General features: G+C 38.1%; 1 protein-coding gene across 9 annotated transcripts in view; it reads left to right on the top strand.

Moving 5' to 3' along the window:
• The first annotated feature begins 1221 nt into the window (after positions 1 to 1221).
• The window catches only part of LOC109069345 (neurexin-1a-like), a 174196-nt gene continuing 160435 nt past the window's right edge, over positions 1222 to 14982 (top strand). For all 9 annotated transcript variants that reach the window (XM_042736275.1, XM_042736274.1, XM_042736270.1 and 6 more), the window contains exons 1-2: positions 1222 to 1370; positions 2767 to 3836. In XM_042736275.1, the coding sequence (XP_042592209.1) occupies positions 3128 to 3836 (709 nt within the window). In that variant the 5' untranslated portion in view covers positions 1222 to 1370; positions 2767 to 3127. The remainder of the gene's footprint in view (positions 1371 to 2766; positions 3837 to 14982) is intronic.

The raw sequence follows: 14982 nt of genomic DNA, 5'->3' as shown, positions 1-14982 counted from the left end.
TTGATGGCAAACTTTTTGAAGCCAGGCATTTCCCTGATGAAAGTTATAATTGAAGCTTGATCCATGAAAACATGCATAACTGGTTCTCAAATGACAAGCAAGCATGTTTGAGCTTCTGTTTACCATATTTAATAAAAATGCAAATATGTAACAAGTACTTTTCAAGTTGAAATAAAATTGCAAGGAGTATAAAGTACTGTTTTTTTTTTTTATCAGAAATATAATTAAGTAAAACTACAAGCAGTCAGTTTAAATTGTACTTGAATAAAGTACAAATTTCCCAAAATAATAAAGTATGAAAGACTGCTAATACAAAGAGCAGCAGTACCACAGCTGTGTTAAAATAAAAGCCTTATTTTTATAGTGTGTAGAATTAAATGTAAAGACATCACTAAATGTAAACTGGGAAAGTCAGTAAGTGCATCAGGTGAATGTGAAAGATGAGAAAAACAAGTAATGACCATTTGACAATGATGAAAGGTGGAAAAATAGGTGTGGGAAAATGTGCTGTGGAGTGAATTCAGGAGAGAGCATCAGCAAGACTATGGATTGTCTGGAGGGACAAGGATATCAATTTCACAGAAGCTGAGGGGTCTTTGGTCATGCCATGAAACACATGGTAGAGCTGAACTCAACTGCAGGACGTTTGTTGAAGAGATTGTAGACAGGTGAGTATAATAGGGTGTTGAACAGGGAACACAGCACACAACAGCAGATCACAGCAGTACAGTGAATAGCAGAGAGCAAAGATGACGACAGTAGGTCTACAGAGGATAGAGGAAAACATCCACAGAGGATGAAAACACTGCGTGACAGAAGCAGGGTCACATAAACTTGTGAACGCAAGACTCAAGAATGACAGAGTTTGTGTGGTAAGTATCGCCTAGCATCCCTCAATGAGTGTGCTGTTCTTGTCCAGGTGTGATTAATTTACAGTCCAGCAAGAGTGAATGATGTGTGGAGCCTGGGGTCCAGATCATTTAACCAAGATTAACAAATGGACAGAATAAATAAGAATTATTTTTCATAACATTCTAAAACATACTTAGGTTATTCTGTAATATTATTTGTTTGTTCTTTTGTTATAATTCCCATTATAATTACTTTAATGTCAGCAGTGCGCTTTTAGGTCAGTGCTGAACATTAGCGATTTAAACGCGATAGTAGGCCTAGTTGACATCATCGCGGGCTTTGCATTGACTAGAGATCCCAAGATACTGCAGAGCGCAGCGCCTCCCGGCCGGAGCCGCGTCACGTGACCCGGTGTGTCTCAGCGCTACAGCCCTGCTGCACATTCACTCGCATCACAGCTTTACCTCAATAACTCAAACTACCTTTTTCATCAGTGGACGAGAGCCTCGGCGTGCTGGGTAAACAGATTTATTTATTTTGTTTATCATTTCAAACGGCTCTGTGTATGTGTTGTGTGTACTAGTCTATTCTGCAGAAATCCCATATCGATGCGCATCGAGACATTTATTCACAGAATCAGCGTTCATTAACACTCCAGATGTGCTCGTGCAGTGATGATGAATATAGTTTCGGGTTTGTCCGAATGGATCTGCTCTTTTCTCAGTGGATTCAGGCGAGCTGGATCACTGCTGTTTGATGGCATACGTGCTTTAAAAGATTTCTAACATGCAACACGAAGGGTTTTAATATGTTCCTCTGTAGAAGATGAGCTCATGTGGGAGTTCTCGAGCTGCGTTTGGGGCGTATCACCTCTGATCGCAGCGAGTACATCTGCAGCTTCATTCATGACAAACAGACAGATATTGTACATCTCTGTTTTAATCAGTGTGTTTTACTATCAAACGCGTTTGAAAATGAAAGGGTGAGCTTGTGGACTTGTGCTTTATAAACTATGTAAGGTCGTCGTACACGCAAACATTACAATCGAACCCAAACGCCCTTAACATGTTATCAGAACACTGGGCAACGGTCATACGGGCAACGAGGCTGATGTTCTAATCCGTGATGTACAGAGATTATTAAATATTTAAAAAGAGATGGGAATAGTTGTCACATGTCTTACTCCAGTAAATGTTAGATTAGGTAGGTTTTTCCCCTCTTGCTTGAAAGTCTTGTTTACAATCAGACATTACCTCCATTTTTCCCACAAGAAGAAAATAAATAAATAAATAAATAGAGTTAATTAAACACATTGAACCTGTAGTGGGGCATGTTTTCACACTTCTATTTTAAGTAAAAAAATAAAAAAATAAAAAGAATTGGACAATGTTTTACAGAAATGTCAAACCTTTTTGGCCAAAAGACTTTGTAATTCATGAAGTGACAACAAATAAATCTGCTTATATTCCTTGATATAAATGGGACAACTTGCCTTGACCTGTGTATTTTTATGCAAATCCTGGCAAGCACTTCAGTTCAGTCACTTCGCTTTAGTTTAAAAACAACAACAACCTTGTTGTACTGCAGTGAAGGCCACTCACATTCATGTGTAATAAGCAATAGTAAAACAGTCATGTTTGTCTACCAGGATTTGTGTAAGTCATTGTTTCCCAACCCTGTTTCTGGAGGCGCGCCATCACTACACATTTTCTTACTCTTTTTAATTCCTAACATTTGATTCAGCTGCGAAAGCTGAAAGAGATGAGTCAGATAAGGGAGACATCCAAAATGTGTACCACTGGTCTGCCTCCAGGAAAAGGGATGGGAAACACTTCTGTAAGCACTAATTCTTCCTTAGGATGTCAGAATGATTGTGAGATGAACTGCTATTGTATTTTTTATTTTTTTCTCCAGTGTCAATGGCCTTATGTTGAGGGATCAGAGATGACGTCTGCTGCCTGCTTCTGCTGAAAGAGGATTTAACCCTTTAAAGCACTTATGGTCAAAACCACAGTTTCAGACAGAAAGTAACATGATGGATGACACTGAACAGTGTGGATATGGCAAAGCATGGATGATAACTGGAAAAAATAAAATTCAGAACAAAAATAAGGTTGATGACATGAGGAGAAAAGTTGTGAAATGGTCTCTATAGATGTTGAAATCCTGAGAGAGACTGTCAGGTGGTTTATGTGATTTGGAAGTTGTGGTCACTATTATTTTTTGTCCATTCAAAATCTTACTAAGATTATTATAAACTCAGCCTGACTACATTATGATTCTTCAAATGCGACATGGTGCCCATCTCCTCTGGATTGGACTGGTTATATGTGCTGTGGAAGCTGGAGCTAGTCTCAGGTTCACTGGCGCAGAGGGACAGTGGGCCTCGTTCCCAATGTGGAATGCTTGCTGTGAGAGCGAGATGAGCTTCAGCATGAAAACCAAGACTTTAAAGGGACTTCTGGTGTACTTTGATGATGAAGGCTTCTGCGATTTCCTCGAGCTGCACATACAAGAGGGGAAACTCAGACTACGCTTTTCTATTTTCTGTGCTGAACCTGCTTCTGTACTTTCAGATGTTGTCATCAGTGACAACCAGTGGCATGACGTCACAATCAAGAGGGACTTCAGAAACACTACACTCATTGTTGACAAAGAAATAAAATGGCAGGACGTTAAGTCCAAAAGGCGGGATATGACTGTCTTCAGTCACTTGTTCTTAGGAGGGATTCCACCAGAACTAAGATTGATGTCTTTACAGCTGACATCGGACACTGTGAAGGATCACACTGCTTTTATGGGCTGGATAACAGACTTGAAAGTCAACAATTCAGAGCCTTTCATCATTAACAGTGCCGGGGTAAGCACTGACCTCTGTGGCTCACACAACATGTGCTTAAACGGAGGTGTATGCAGTGTTGTCAATAATGAGCCTACATGTGACTGCTCTGAAACCGGCTATCAGGGAAAGGACTGTGGTGAAGGTAAGATACCTTGATTCAGCAACATTGCACGTGATTGATAAAACGGCAAGTGATTTGCAAATCAGTTAACAAGCCTAGACTATTTCTGCCTTAAAAGGAAGAGTTCCCTCAAAAATAGCTGAAAATGTGCTCACCCTCAGGCCATGCAAGATGAAAATGAGTTAGTTTTTTAATGGGAACAAATTTGGAGAAATATAGAATTCCATCACTTGCCAATCAATGGATCCTCTGCAATGCATTAAAATTACCAAAATTAAAAATGTAAAAATACCAATACAGGTTACCAATGAATTGTTACTCTTAGTTTAGGTGGTTTAGGTGGTTGAGGAGCTTTAATTATGCTTTATATTAGTGTAGCTTTTGATTTAATAGATCATGATATTATCAATGAGCGCTTAGAGCATGCTGTGGGTCTGAGACTGTTTTAAAATGGTTTTCTTCTTATTTGAAGGAAAAATCATTTTCAGTGACAGTTGGGGAATTCCCATCCTCAGCTGTTTCTATTAAATGTGGAGTTCCTCAAGGCTCCATTTTTGGGCCTATTTTGTTTTCCTTATTCTCGCTGCACTTAGTTCTTGTTTAAAAAAAAAAAAAAAAAACTAAACAAAACAGCATGTCGTATCATCTTCATGCCGATGATATTCAGATTCATTTGCCTATTAAACCTGGAGGACTAACTTCTTATTCATCCTTGTTATTATGTCTTGTGGAGGTGAAGTGCTGGTTAGAGTTGGGTGACCAAACGTGCCATTTTCCTGGCAAGGATTTCTGTATTGCCTAAAATTTCCACGTTTTGGCTTAGTTGGTCTGCGCAGCGCAAACTAATTGTTGTATGACAAAGTACCGTGAGAGCTCTAGAGAGCAGACGGCTTCTTGTGCTTTTGAATCGCTCTCACAGTACTTTGATGTCATACAATGATCTGTATGCTCAGTGTTGCTTTAAGTCGAACACTAATATGTACACGTATTTGCATCGCTTTTGACTGTTCTCTGTAGATCCCACCTTCTCACGCACCATGATTGGTCGATTACGTACAATGTCTGCATGTTATTGGTCAAACGATCATTACCTTCATTAAGTATGAAAACAGGAAGGATACGTGGATATTTTAGGCAATATAGAAATCCTGGCCAGGATGTGTCCTGGGAAAATGGCACGTTTGGTCACCCTAGGTTAGAGCAAAAATCGTCTCCAGCTAAATGAGACCAAATCTAAACTTCTGTCCTGACAACTCTCAGAGGCATTGGCATGGTAATGAAGATGACAGTGTCAATGTGTTTATGGTTGCTTATCTTGAAATTAATTCAGCAGACCACACAATATGCACAGCGATATGGAGTAAAAGAGCATTCACTTAGGTGTTAATTTCAGATGATTCTGAAGCGTGCTGCAACTGCTACAGCAAGCACTAGCCAAGTATTTAAATGCTTAGCAGCAAGCTTATTGGCTGCTAATACAAAAATAACTAATCAGCTGCTCCAGTAATAATGATGTCATTATGTCAGATTGAGTTTGACCTATCGGACTGTGCCATCTTGAGTTTCTTGCCAGTATTTTGGATTTAAAATTTCAAGGCCAAAGCAGGTTGACAGTAACATAAAAGATGTTTTAGGTCCATGGTCAATGAATGTGCAGCCCCAGATAAGGAATCTGGATATATATTATATAATATTTGACTCTACCCCAAGATTTGATGATCAGATCAAATCTTTGGTAAAAAAGACTATTGCAAAAATGAAGCCTTTTTTGTCTGTTGCTGATCTTGAGATTTGTCACCTCACGCCTGTATTACTGTAATGCACTTTATATGGGAGTAAGCCAATCTCTTATTTCAAAATTGCAATTGGTCCAGAATGCAGCTGCACGGCTCCTCACTAATTCTCAATGAATGCAGTGAACTCGTGTATTGCATGTGCTGTGATTTCATCGCATGGAATGCAAAGGCCACAAGCTAGGCTTTATTTTCGCGGCAGATGATTACAGCATTTTATTAGATTTGTAGTGAGACATTTTTGTAAGCACGTTTTCACTGAAGCTGGAGTTTTCATTCAAAATAAAAGCTCTACTGCTGTTCCTGTCAAAATAAAAGCTGCAGTAAGAATTGCTGACAGCTAGCAGTTTAAATGCAGTCCAAATTCAAAATACATTAGGAAAGAACTATTGTAATTTCCCTGCTGTAGTTTAAAGCAAAAATAATATACTTATTAAATGTTAATTTTCTTTTATTTTATAGTGCAGTTGTTTTACAATATGGCTATTACTGTCATTGTTGTTATTATTATATTCTAATTTGTTTGGCTTCCTAAAACAGTGTGAATGTAATTTAAACTGAGACAGTAGATCACAAATAAAAAGAGGGTTGAGTTCCCTTTAAGGCTCAGGTACATGTAAATACACTCACTTTTATGTTTTTTAGGAATATGGGTTGGAGCTCGTAATTTTGAGCTCTCGAAGTGCATTAGATAGAATAATTTAACTTTAAAATATACAAAATGTTATTTTTTTTTCAGTTCTTCATTTGTCTTTTTTTTATATCACAATAAATATTGTATCGTGGACTTCAATATTATCGTATTGTGAGATTTTGATATCGTTATATCCCAGGTATACCATCAATTGATATTTTTAAATCTCGTTTGAAAACTTTCTTTTAATAGTTGAAATTTGGAAGTCTTTTTTTTTATTTTCTCTTTGACAATGCTATCTTTTATTATTATTATTATTATTATTCTGTCTTTTTGTTCAGTTCTTATCATTATTTGTATTTGTTTTACTGTATAGTTCTTTGGTCTAATTTGTAGTGGAAAGGGCTCTGTAAATAAACTACACTTGAGCCTTGAATGTGTGCCGTCAGAATGAGAGTCCAAGCAGCTGATAAAAACATAAAAATAATCCAAGTAATCTACACCACTCCAGTCCATCAATTAATGTCTTGTGAAGCCAAAGGCATGTTTGTAGGAAACACACCCATCATTAAGGCATTTTAACTAAAATATAAGTCAATAATCCATAATAACACTTCCTCTAGTGAAAAGGTGGTTTGGTCTAAATAAATGTATAATATAAAGAGAAATCTGCACAGATCAAGCACCGTTTATAAGTGAAAACAGTCCAAAACAGCTCTAAACAAATATGCTTAAATTTTAGCCAGAAGCAGTTGTTTGAAGTTAAAAACATCTTGATGGATTTGTTTCTTTTGGCTTCTCAAGATGGTAATTGATGGATTGGAATGGTGTGGGTTACCTGTGGATTATTGTGATGTTCAGATGTATTCTTTCAAACATTTGCAGTCACATTTCTTGTTATGGATAGCTATTGTGCTACATAAATCAGATAACTTTTCATATTTGTTTTGCACTTTGTCTAAACGTTTACTTTCCTACAAAAAAATAAGATGCAAACCAAGACGAGTTCAAGTTGAACATTCATTTTCAACTTTGATTATAGATTATGTGATTCAATACATTTAGTGTATGTGAGTGAATGTGGCAGATGTTATTGACAGCATTTCCCTTTAAAGCTCAAAGACTGGTCAGTTTTTGGAAATGTAGATTAGCTATATATTGGCTCCAATAGCAACAGTAACCCGACACAGGGATAATGTTGGATGCTCATTTCATTACAGCATTTATAATGTCTGTAGCTGGACTCTCTCATTTTGAGTTCACTGACTAGTATATTTCATTGAATATGTAATGTGTAGATAATGTGAGAGATAATGCGTAATAACTAGTGTTATTAAACACTGAGCAGATCGTAATTCAGACTCATCATCTGAAATCATCTACATTTATCTCTGCTTTATGATGAACACATGTCTGCTCTGCTTTGTTGCATATTGCATACACTATTTTGATTATGCAGCACTTTTAAAAATCAATTTAAAAATCAACTGTACTTAGATTAAGCAGCATTAAAAAATAATTTAAAAATCAACACCACATGAAAACATTTCAGGTTAAGCATGTAAATATGGTTTCCTAAAGGGAACGAGACACTGCGTTGAAATGCTATGGGAAGGCCTCGCTGTGTGACTGCTTTCTGAAGCACATGTGTAATCAGTCCAGTGGAGGAGCAAGGCATCATGGGCGGGCTGACATAAGCATTAGAGCATACCCGAAGCAGCACTGGTAAGCTTCTGATAGCTGATGTAGCGCTGATAGGGATGTAGGAAGTATGGCAGAGAGACGCGGCATGGTTACATGCGTAACAGGGAACTTGGGGGCTGCATCAAGACACTATGGGAAACTAAAATGCCCACTGCGCAAGAATGACAAATGCCTGTCCAGTGTGTGTGAGATGAACACTATTCAGGACATAAGGATTTGAGAACCTGGGGAGGAAGCCAGGTCTAAAATGTAAAAGTTGACAAATTTGTTTGGAGAGGACCAGCTTGCTGCATCACAGGCGTCTGTCAGGGAAACTCTTAGAGAGAAGTCCTTGGAGGCCTCCATACTTTGTGTCAAGTGCGCTCTGACACCTACTGTAGGGAGTTGACAAGCGGTCAGAGGCCTCATAGGCAACTGATATAGTCTCAACCACCCACCAGCTCGGCATCTGCTTGGAGGGCGGGGAACCTTTCTTGGGTCCACCAAAGCAGACAAACAGCTGATCTGATTTATGCCACAGGGCAGCTCTGTGGACCTACACATCTAGTCCAGATTTTCCTGGTCAGGGTGGAGGACAGAAGGCCTGCAGCACTATGGGCCTTGGTATGTCAGTAGGCACTTTAGGGACATACCCAGGTCGAGGATAGAGGAAGGCTCTGACCATGCCAGGGGCAAATTCCAGGCATGAAGGTGAGACTGAAGGCCTCCTATTCTCTTAAAGGGTTAGTTCACCCAAAAATGAAAATTCTGTCATTAATTACTCACCCTCATGTCGTTTCAAACCCGTAAGACCTTCACTCATCTTTGGAATACAAATTAAGATATTTTTGATGGAATCTGAGAGCTGTCTGACCCTGCATAGACAGCAATGCAACTGAAATGTTCCCAATTCCAGAAACGTGCCTCCTGAAACCTCTCGATGGCAGTGTTTTTTGCTTCGCCGAAAATGCCAGAAGCTAAAAGCCGAGCGTCCAGGAGGAAGAATCTGTCCTTATCTTGCAACAAGATTCAATCATAGATGTCTCTCCATGGCTACCAGGGCTGCCATAGAACGGCCATAGCCCTTGGGGAGAGATCTGTGGCCCAATGCAACTGCCACTGAACACATTAACAGATTACATATGCATTAGCATCGATATCGCTATTTGCACATCCGCGATAGTCAAATCACAGGAATATACTGCAGGGGTGTGCCTGAAGCAGAATACCTTATTCAGAAAGGCACGGATAATGGCTGCAAAAATGAATAACGGATAACAAATAATTCTGTGCGAATATTCGTCTGAGGCTGCAGCACAGTCTGGTGTTTGCTAGATTCACAGGTGAGCCAGTGGTTATCAACAGTTCAGAACACGTGAAATAAAGTGCACGCATCTGTAATAAAACGTCCCTTACATGGCTCCTGGGGGTGAATAAAGGCCTCCTGTAGTAAATCCATGCATTTTTATAAGATAAATATCCATATTTCAGACGTAATAAACACTTTTTTTTCTCAGTTCCGCTGACTGTTGTATGCGGAAGTCGTGCAAAGTTTCCTTACTTTAGCAAAGGAAAACCAGTAGCAAATCGAAATCCTTGAACATTTTTATTTACAAATCCTCGTTTTGTGCTTCTAATTCGTGACAGGTGTTTTGTTTTGTCTCCACGTTTGTCACTAATCATGCAACGCCGATGTCTAATGTCATCCGCCAGAATGAAAGGCTTGGAGGAGCCAGGACAATTTCTCCGATTGGATTCGTCTGAAAGAAGAAAGTCACATACACCTAGGATGCTTGAGGGTGGATAAAACACGGGCTTATTTTCATTTTTGGGTGAACTTACCCTTTAAGAGCTAGCTGTGCGTGCTCCGCTCCCAAACAAGGCACAGAGCATGTGTGTCCCTGTCTGTAATGAAGCGTGAGCATGGGGGAACACACAGCCTGAAGCCCTTCTTCCTCGACAAATTTTTTTACACTTAGACATTTAAATATCTCACTAACAGAGGCAAACTGACTCATTAGTAATACTTGAGCACAGACATACACAACGCACTAATGAAGAGCAGAAGCTTACCGGTGCTGCTTTACAGTAGCTGGGTTTACATCACCCTGTTTTTATGTGCATTTTGAAGTACCGCATCAGAATCGAATAATGGAAATTTTGAATTTCGAATAAAAATGCCTTAATTCGCAAAAAAATTTTTACATTCACTTGAGGTAGTTTATGACTTGTGTGAAAAAGGGTTAATGTGAATAACGGGAGATGGACATGCATTTTGTGAATAAATTCCTCCAAGCACATCAAAAAAGTCATGTGACATTGCACAAAGGGACGGTAAATCCTGACTAACCAGTGGACCGATCTCATTCCACAGCATCTGAAATGTTGTTATATGGTCATCTGGAAATGCCCGAGCAAAGTCTGCCATCAAAGTATTTCTGTATAATTGCCCCCCAGAACTGTTAAACGTCTGCATTCCCAAACAGCAGCATCCACCTCCGAAAGCAATAACCACATTCATTGTGTTTCATCTGCATGTTCTGAGGTGCAAGTAATTTATCATATAGGAAAATTATTATGTTCAGTAGCTTCTCCTACTTTTCTTAGTGATGTATAGTGCCAGTTTATCAGGAAGTGACAATTTTGTTTCTCTTTGTTTTGTGTGATATATTTTAATTTTACGCGTAATTTAAATTCGTAACTTTGGATGGAAACCCAGCTAGTTAGGTGTTCCCATAGCGTTTCGATGCAGCTAGAGTTCCATGTGGGGGAACTTCTCTGAACATTTTACAAATAAATACAAATAAATCTCAAATCTTTGAGCCATAACCAATATCAGGACAGTGCGTCTTATACTTATCGCATTTTCTTATAAAATATAAAACATAGTTATGTTTTATTACTTTGGCTTAAGTTTACTACCTTGTGTGACAATGGTATAGTCTCTGTTACCAATATCACGGCATGGCTTATGTTTTATGGAACTTCGCTGTCACTTTTGTTTTGGATTAAGGGATCTAAAATATGGTAAGGCACAATTAATATTAGGGAGACACCGATACCAATTTTTTTCAGAACCAATCCGATCTGATACCAAAAATTCTGAGTATCTTCCGATACCGATCTGATACCAGCACAGTTTTTTAAATCAATATATAATTTCTATACTTCAGTTTGCTGACCTCATCATCACTGTTTTATTATTTTTTTTAAACATTATTTAGTGGGGAAGAAATATTAGTGAATAAATGTAGGACTAAATCTGGAAAAAAATTGCACATTGCTTTTTGTATTGTTGTACAATACATTAATGAAAGCAAGTAAATATATTTCTATATAAATATATACTATCAAATTAAAAGACTTTACTTTTAAATGTATTGGACAGTAATGGAGGCAGCAACATATGATAGACAGGACAGAAAAAGCATGGCTATTAATAATCTTTCACTGTGCAAATGTATTTTAATATGAAAAGGCTCCAATACAGAGTGGCACAAAGCGCTTATGAGCATCCCGTGTGCAGAATGATGCCCTTGCAATACGGAGTCTCTGCATAGAAAAGTTCAAAACACAAAGGGAAGAGATACTGATGCGTAGTATATTATATCTGTGAGACAGTTAATTGAGCCTTTTCTTTTAACGGTTTTAAATGCCAGTTACTGTTCTCTTGGAGAGTTTCATCATCCTTGACTGACGTAAACGAACGTGACACACAGTTTGAATGCTGAATGGAGGATGACAGACAGCCGCAGCAGCATAGAAAAGAGTTTACATGAACTTGAATTTAACAACTTAAATTTGTGGTTCATGCGTGGTTAGTGAAAAACTTTAAAAAAGTCACTGAAATAAGGCCCTTAAATACATACAGAACATTTGTTCACAAGACTTTTGAGGACTTGATGTGATAGACTAGAGTACTGTGAAAATCATCCTGTTTACTCGTTCACAGAAAACAATATATTGATTTATTATTTGTAAATCATGTTTTGTGATAGAATGCCCGTATGCGAGGAAGTGACAATGACCATGAAAATTTTGTGATTCACACCTGAGAGACAAAGGGCCTCCCATAATGAGCCATCAATCAGTAATGTGTCTGTGAAGCAGGTGACAAAGAATGCGAGGGGAGTTAAATAATGGGGGGGTTGCATTTGTATTTTATTTACAACATGGTATAATCAAAACATACACAGTTAAAGGTCAAAGACACATTATTGAGCACACTGATCTAAACACTGAGACTTGAACAGTAACCAGTAACAAACCTTTGTGGCATTGCTGAAAAAGATTCTGTTAAAATATTGAAGTAGACTGTCTCAGCCCTTGATCACTTGAAATCTGCTATGGTTTGGATTTATTATTTAAATTTTTTTTTCCTTTTACAAATTTGTTTGATGCAGCATTCTATGTGTATATAGGCATGCTCAGGCTGTAAAAAAAAATAAATAAATAAAAAATCCTTTTCATAGAAATGTTTGGGGTGGGAGTAAATTCAATTGTAAATTAAATTAAATATGATTTGTGGTTCCGTCACAATGATGTTTCTGGGTGTATGGAGCTGCCGGAAGTGTACATATGCAGTGGACTCAAAATCAAGGTCAAGGTCAGTCAAAATCAAGGGGTCGAGGGTCTGTCCATATAAACTTCTCATCGACTTCACGAAGTGGAGCGCACTTCAAAATAGTGCCGGGCTTCCTTAGAGGGGAAGTGCTTAGAGGAAGCTTCAGAGTGTGTGTCTAAAAGCAAAGTGGAACGCAGCCCATGTCTTTTCTCCATTACAGAACAGACTTCTTTTACTACACGTACCTGTTCATACCCGAGGGAGTGGCTCATCAGCGCCCCCGCCTCCATTCCCCTAAAAATTTGAATATTTTCTTACATTTAAATGAGCTAATGCAAAATGGTTATTGAATATTTATTCACAATTTTATTTGTGTGCAGACTACTTGAGTTTGTAAATAGCGGTAAGCAGATTACTAGCATCCAGAATGCTTTGCATGGGACTTAATTTGGACAGGGAATATTGAAATTTTGTTACTTCATGTGTTTTTGAGCTACTGAATGAAGGAGGAGTCTTGTGATTCATTTTAAATAATCGGGTTAAGTTGAGATTTAGAGAAGTTTCTGTTATATGAGTGTTTTGAGTGTTACCATTGTGATGCATGTCCAATAAAAGCCAGAGAACTCCACCCAGTGACACTTAAAATGCCGCTGTACCTCCACTTTGGGGTGGGATGCCTGTAGAGACTGTTTATAATCAATTAATTTATATAAAAAATCATACATTCATGTACATGGCCAATATGATTATTATATATACAAATGGCTCCAGCTGGAAAGAAGCAAGCTGGTTTTGGAAAGCCCAAGATACTGCTTCAATTTTATTATAAACTTGTATTAGCACAGCCATTCTAGTGACAGTGGAAGTGTGAAGTAAAAATGAAAAAGGGTAATAAGAGTTTAGGTAACACTTTATTTTACAGTTACATCTATTAGTTGCATATTACTAATAACTACAACTTTTATCTCAATAAATTCTTAATTTTCTGCTTAATAATAGTGAGTAAGGTAGTTAAGTTTAGGTATTGGGTAGGATTAGGGATGTAGAATAAGGTCATGTAGAATAAGGCATTAATATGTGCTTAATTAGCACTAATACATGGCTAACAAACTATTAATATGCACACTAATAATAAAAAAATATAACAAACAAAAAAATCAACTTTCACAATAGTTTATATTAAAACAATATGATTTATGCACTAATTTCTACAGCAACTCCAGCACAATGGACAGAGTTTGAAATGTTCCTAACATGCATTCACAGATATTGACCAGATTTCTTTCTTTCATTCTTGCTTGTAATGATATACTAACAGCTAATGAATCTTTCTTTATTTTATTTTGTGTGTGTGCATATAAAGAACATAGTAGGGAATGCATGTACTGTTGACAATATCAAAATTAATGTTGTTTACTTTTATATCACAAGGACAGAAATCAACTCAAAATCATTGTACAGCTTCTAGGGAATTCAGTTAGTTTGTGAGTTCTTTGGACCATTAGGTAGGTCATGCTTTGGTTGCATCAAATCCAAGTACTATCTTAGGCTGCATGACCATATTCATGTCTCATCTGTCATAGATTGACCATTTCCAATTGTCTAGTAGTACACAGCCAAAACTGTTTTGTGTGTGTGTGTTCATTTTGTGATGTGTAACAACTTAGTAGTGGATCAGTAGTTTTTGTTCTTCGGAAAGTATAAAAGATTCAGGGCCCTATCATACACCCGGTGCAATGCAGCGCAAGTATTTTTGCTAGTTTCAGCCCGACGCAGTTCTCATTTTCCCATCCTGCGCCACGTTGTTTAAATAGCAAATGCATGTGTGCGCATTTGTGCGCCCATGTGCATGCTGGTCTAAAAAATAGGTGTGTTCAGGCCCATTGTTGCCACATTGCTATTTTGAGGAACTGCGAAAATGGACCAACAAAAACCTGGTCTAAAGTGTGGCACAATGTTTTTCTTTGTCATTTAATGAGCGCTTTAGTAATATGGGCTTATTGGTGGGTGCAGAACGCGCATGCTTTTTACACACACAGGGATGCGCAGCAGCACACAAACATTTTTAAAAATTTACAATTAAATTCCGCCATGTAAATAGCGAACCCGCCATGACGTGAGTGCAACTTGCTTTTAAAGTGGATGGGAGATGAGACTCTGATTGTCACACTTCCCTGCGGGAGGAACGAGAGAGAAATGGTGAGTACAAGCAAAGAGTCTTTAATCCAGGAATCATAGAGATAATCCACAGTAGGAGCACACATAGCAAACAAGTTGACCTGACAAACACAGACTAGGACCTTTAATCACAAGATAATTGGGGAAACACAGGTGAGTGGAATGATTAATTAACAAGGGACATGGAACACTTTGAGGGAAAACACAACATAATGAGTTTAGGGGCGTGACACTGATTGGTTTATTGCACGTTATGCCCAAAAAACACCCATTACTCATTAAGAGAATAGGGTCAACCCATTTAGACCATGCGCA

Source organism: Cyprinus carpio, chromosome B13 (assembly GCF_018340385.1).
Source record: "Cyprinus carpio isolate SPL01 chromosome B13, ASM1834038v1, whole genome shotgun sequence".
NCBI lineage: Eukaryota > Metazoa > Chordata > Actinopteri > Cypriniformes > Cyprinidae > Cyprinus > Cyprinus carpio.
The sequence above is the reverse complement of the archived record's forward strand: the minus strand, read 5'-3'. Positions and strand labels throughout refer to the sequence as shown.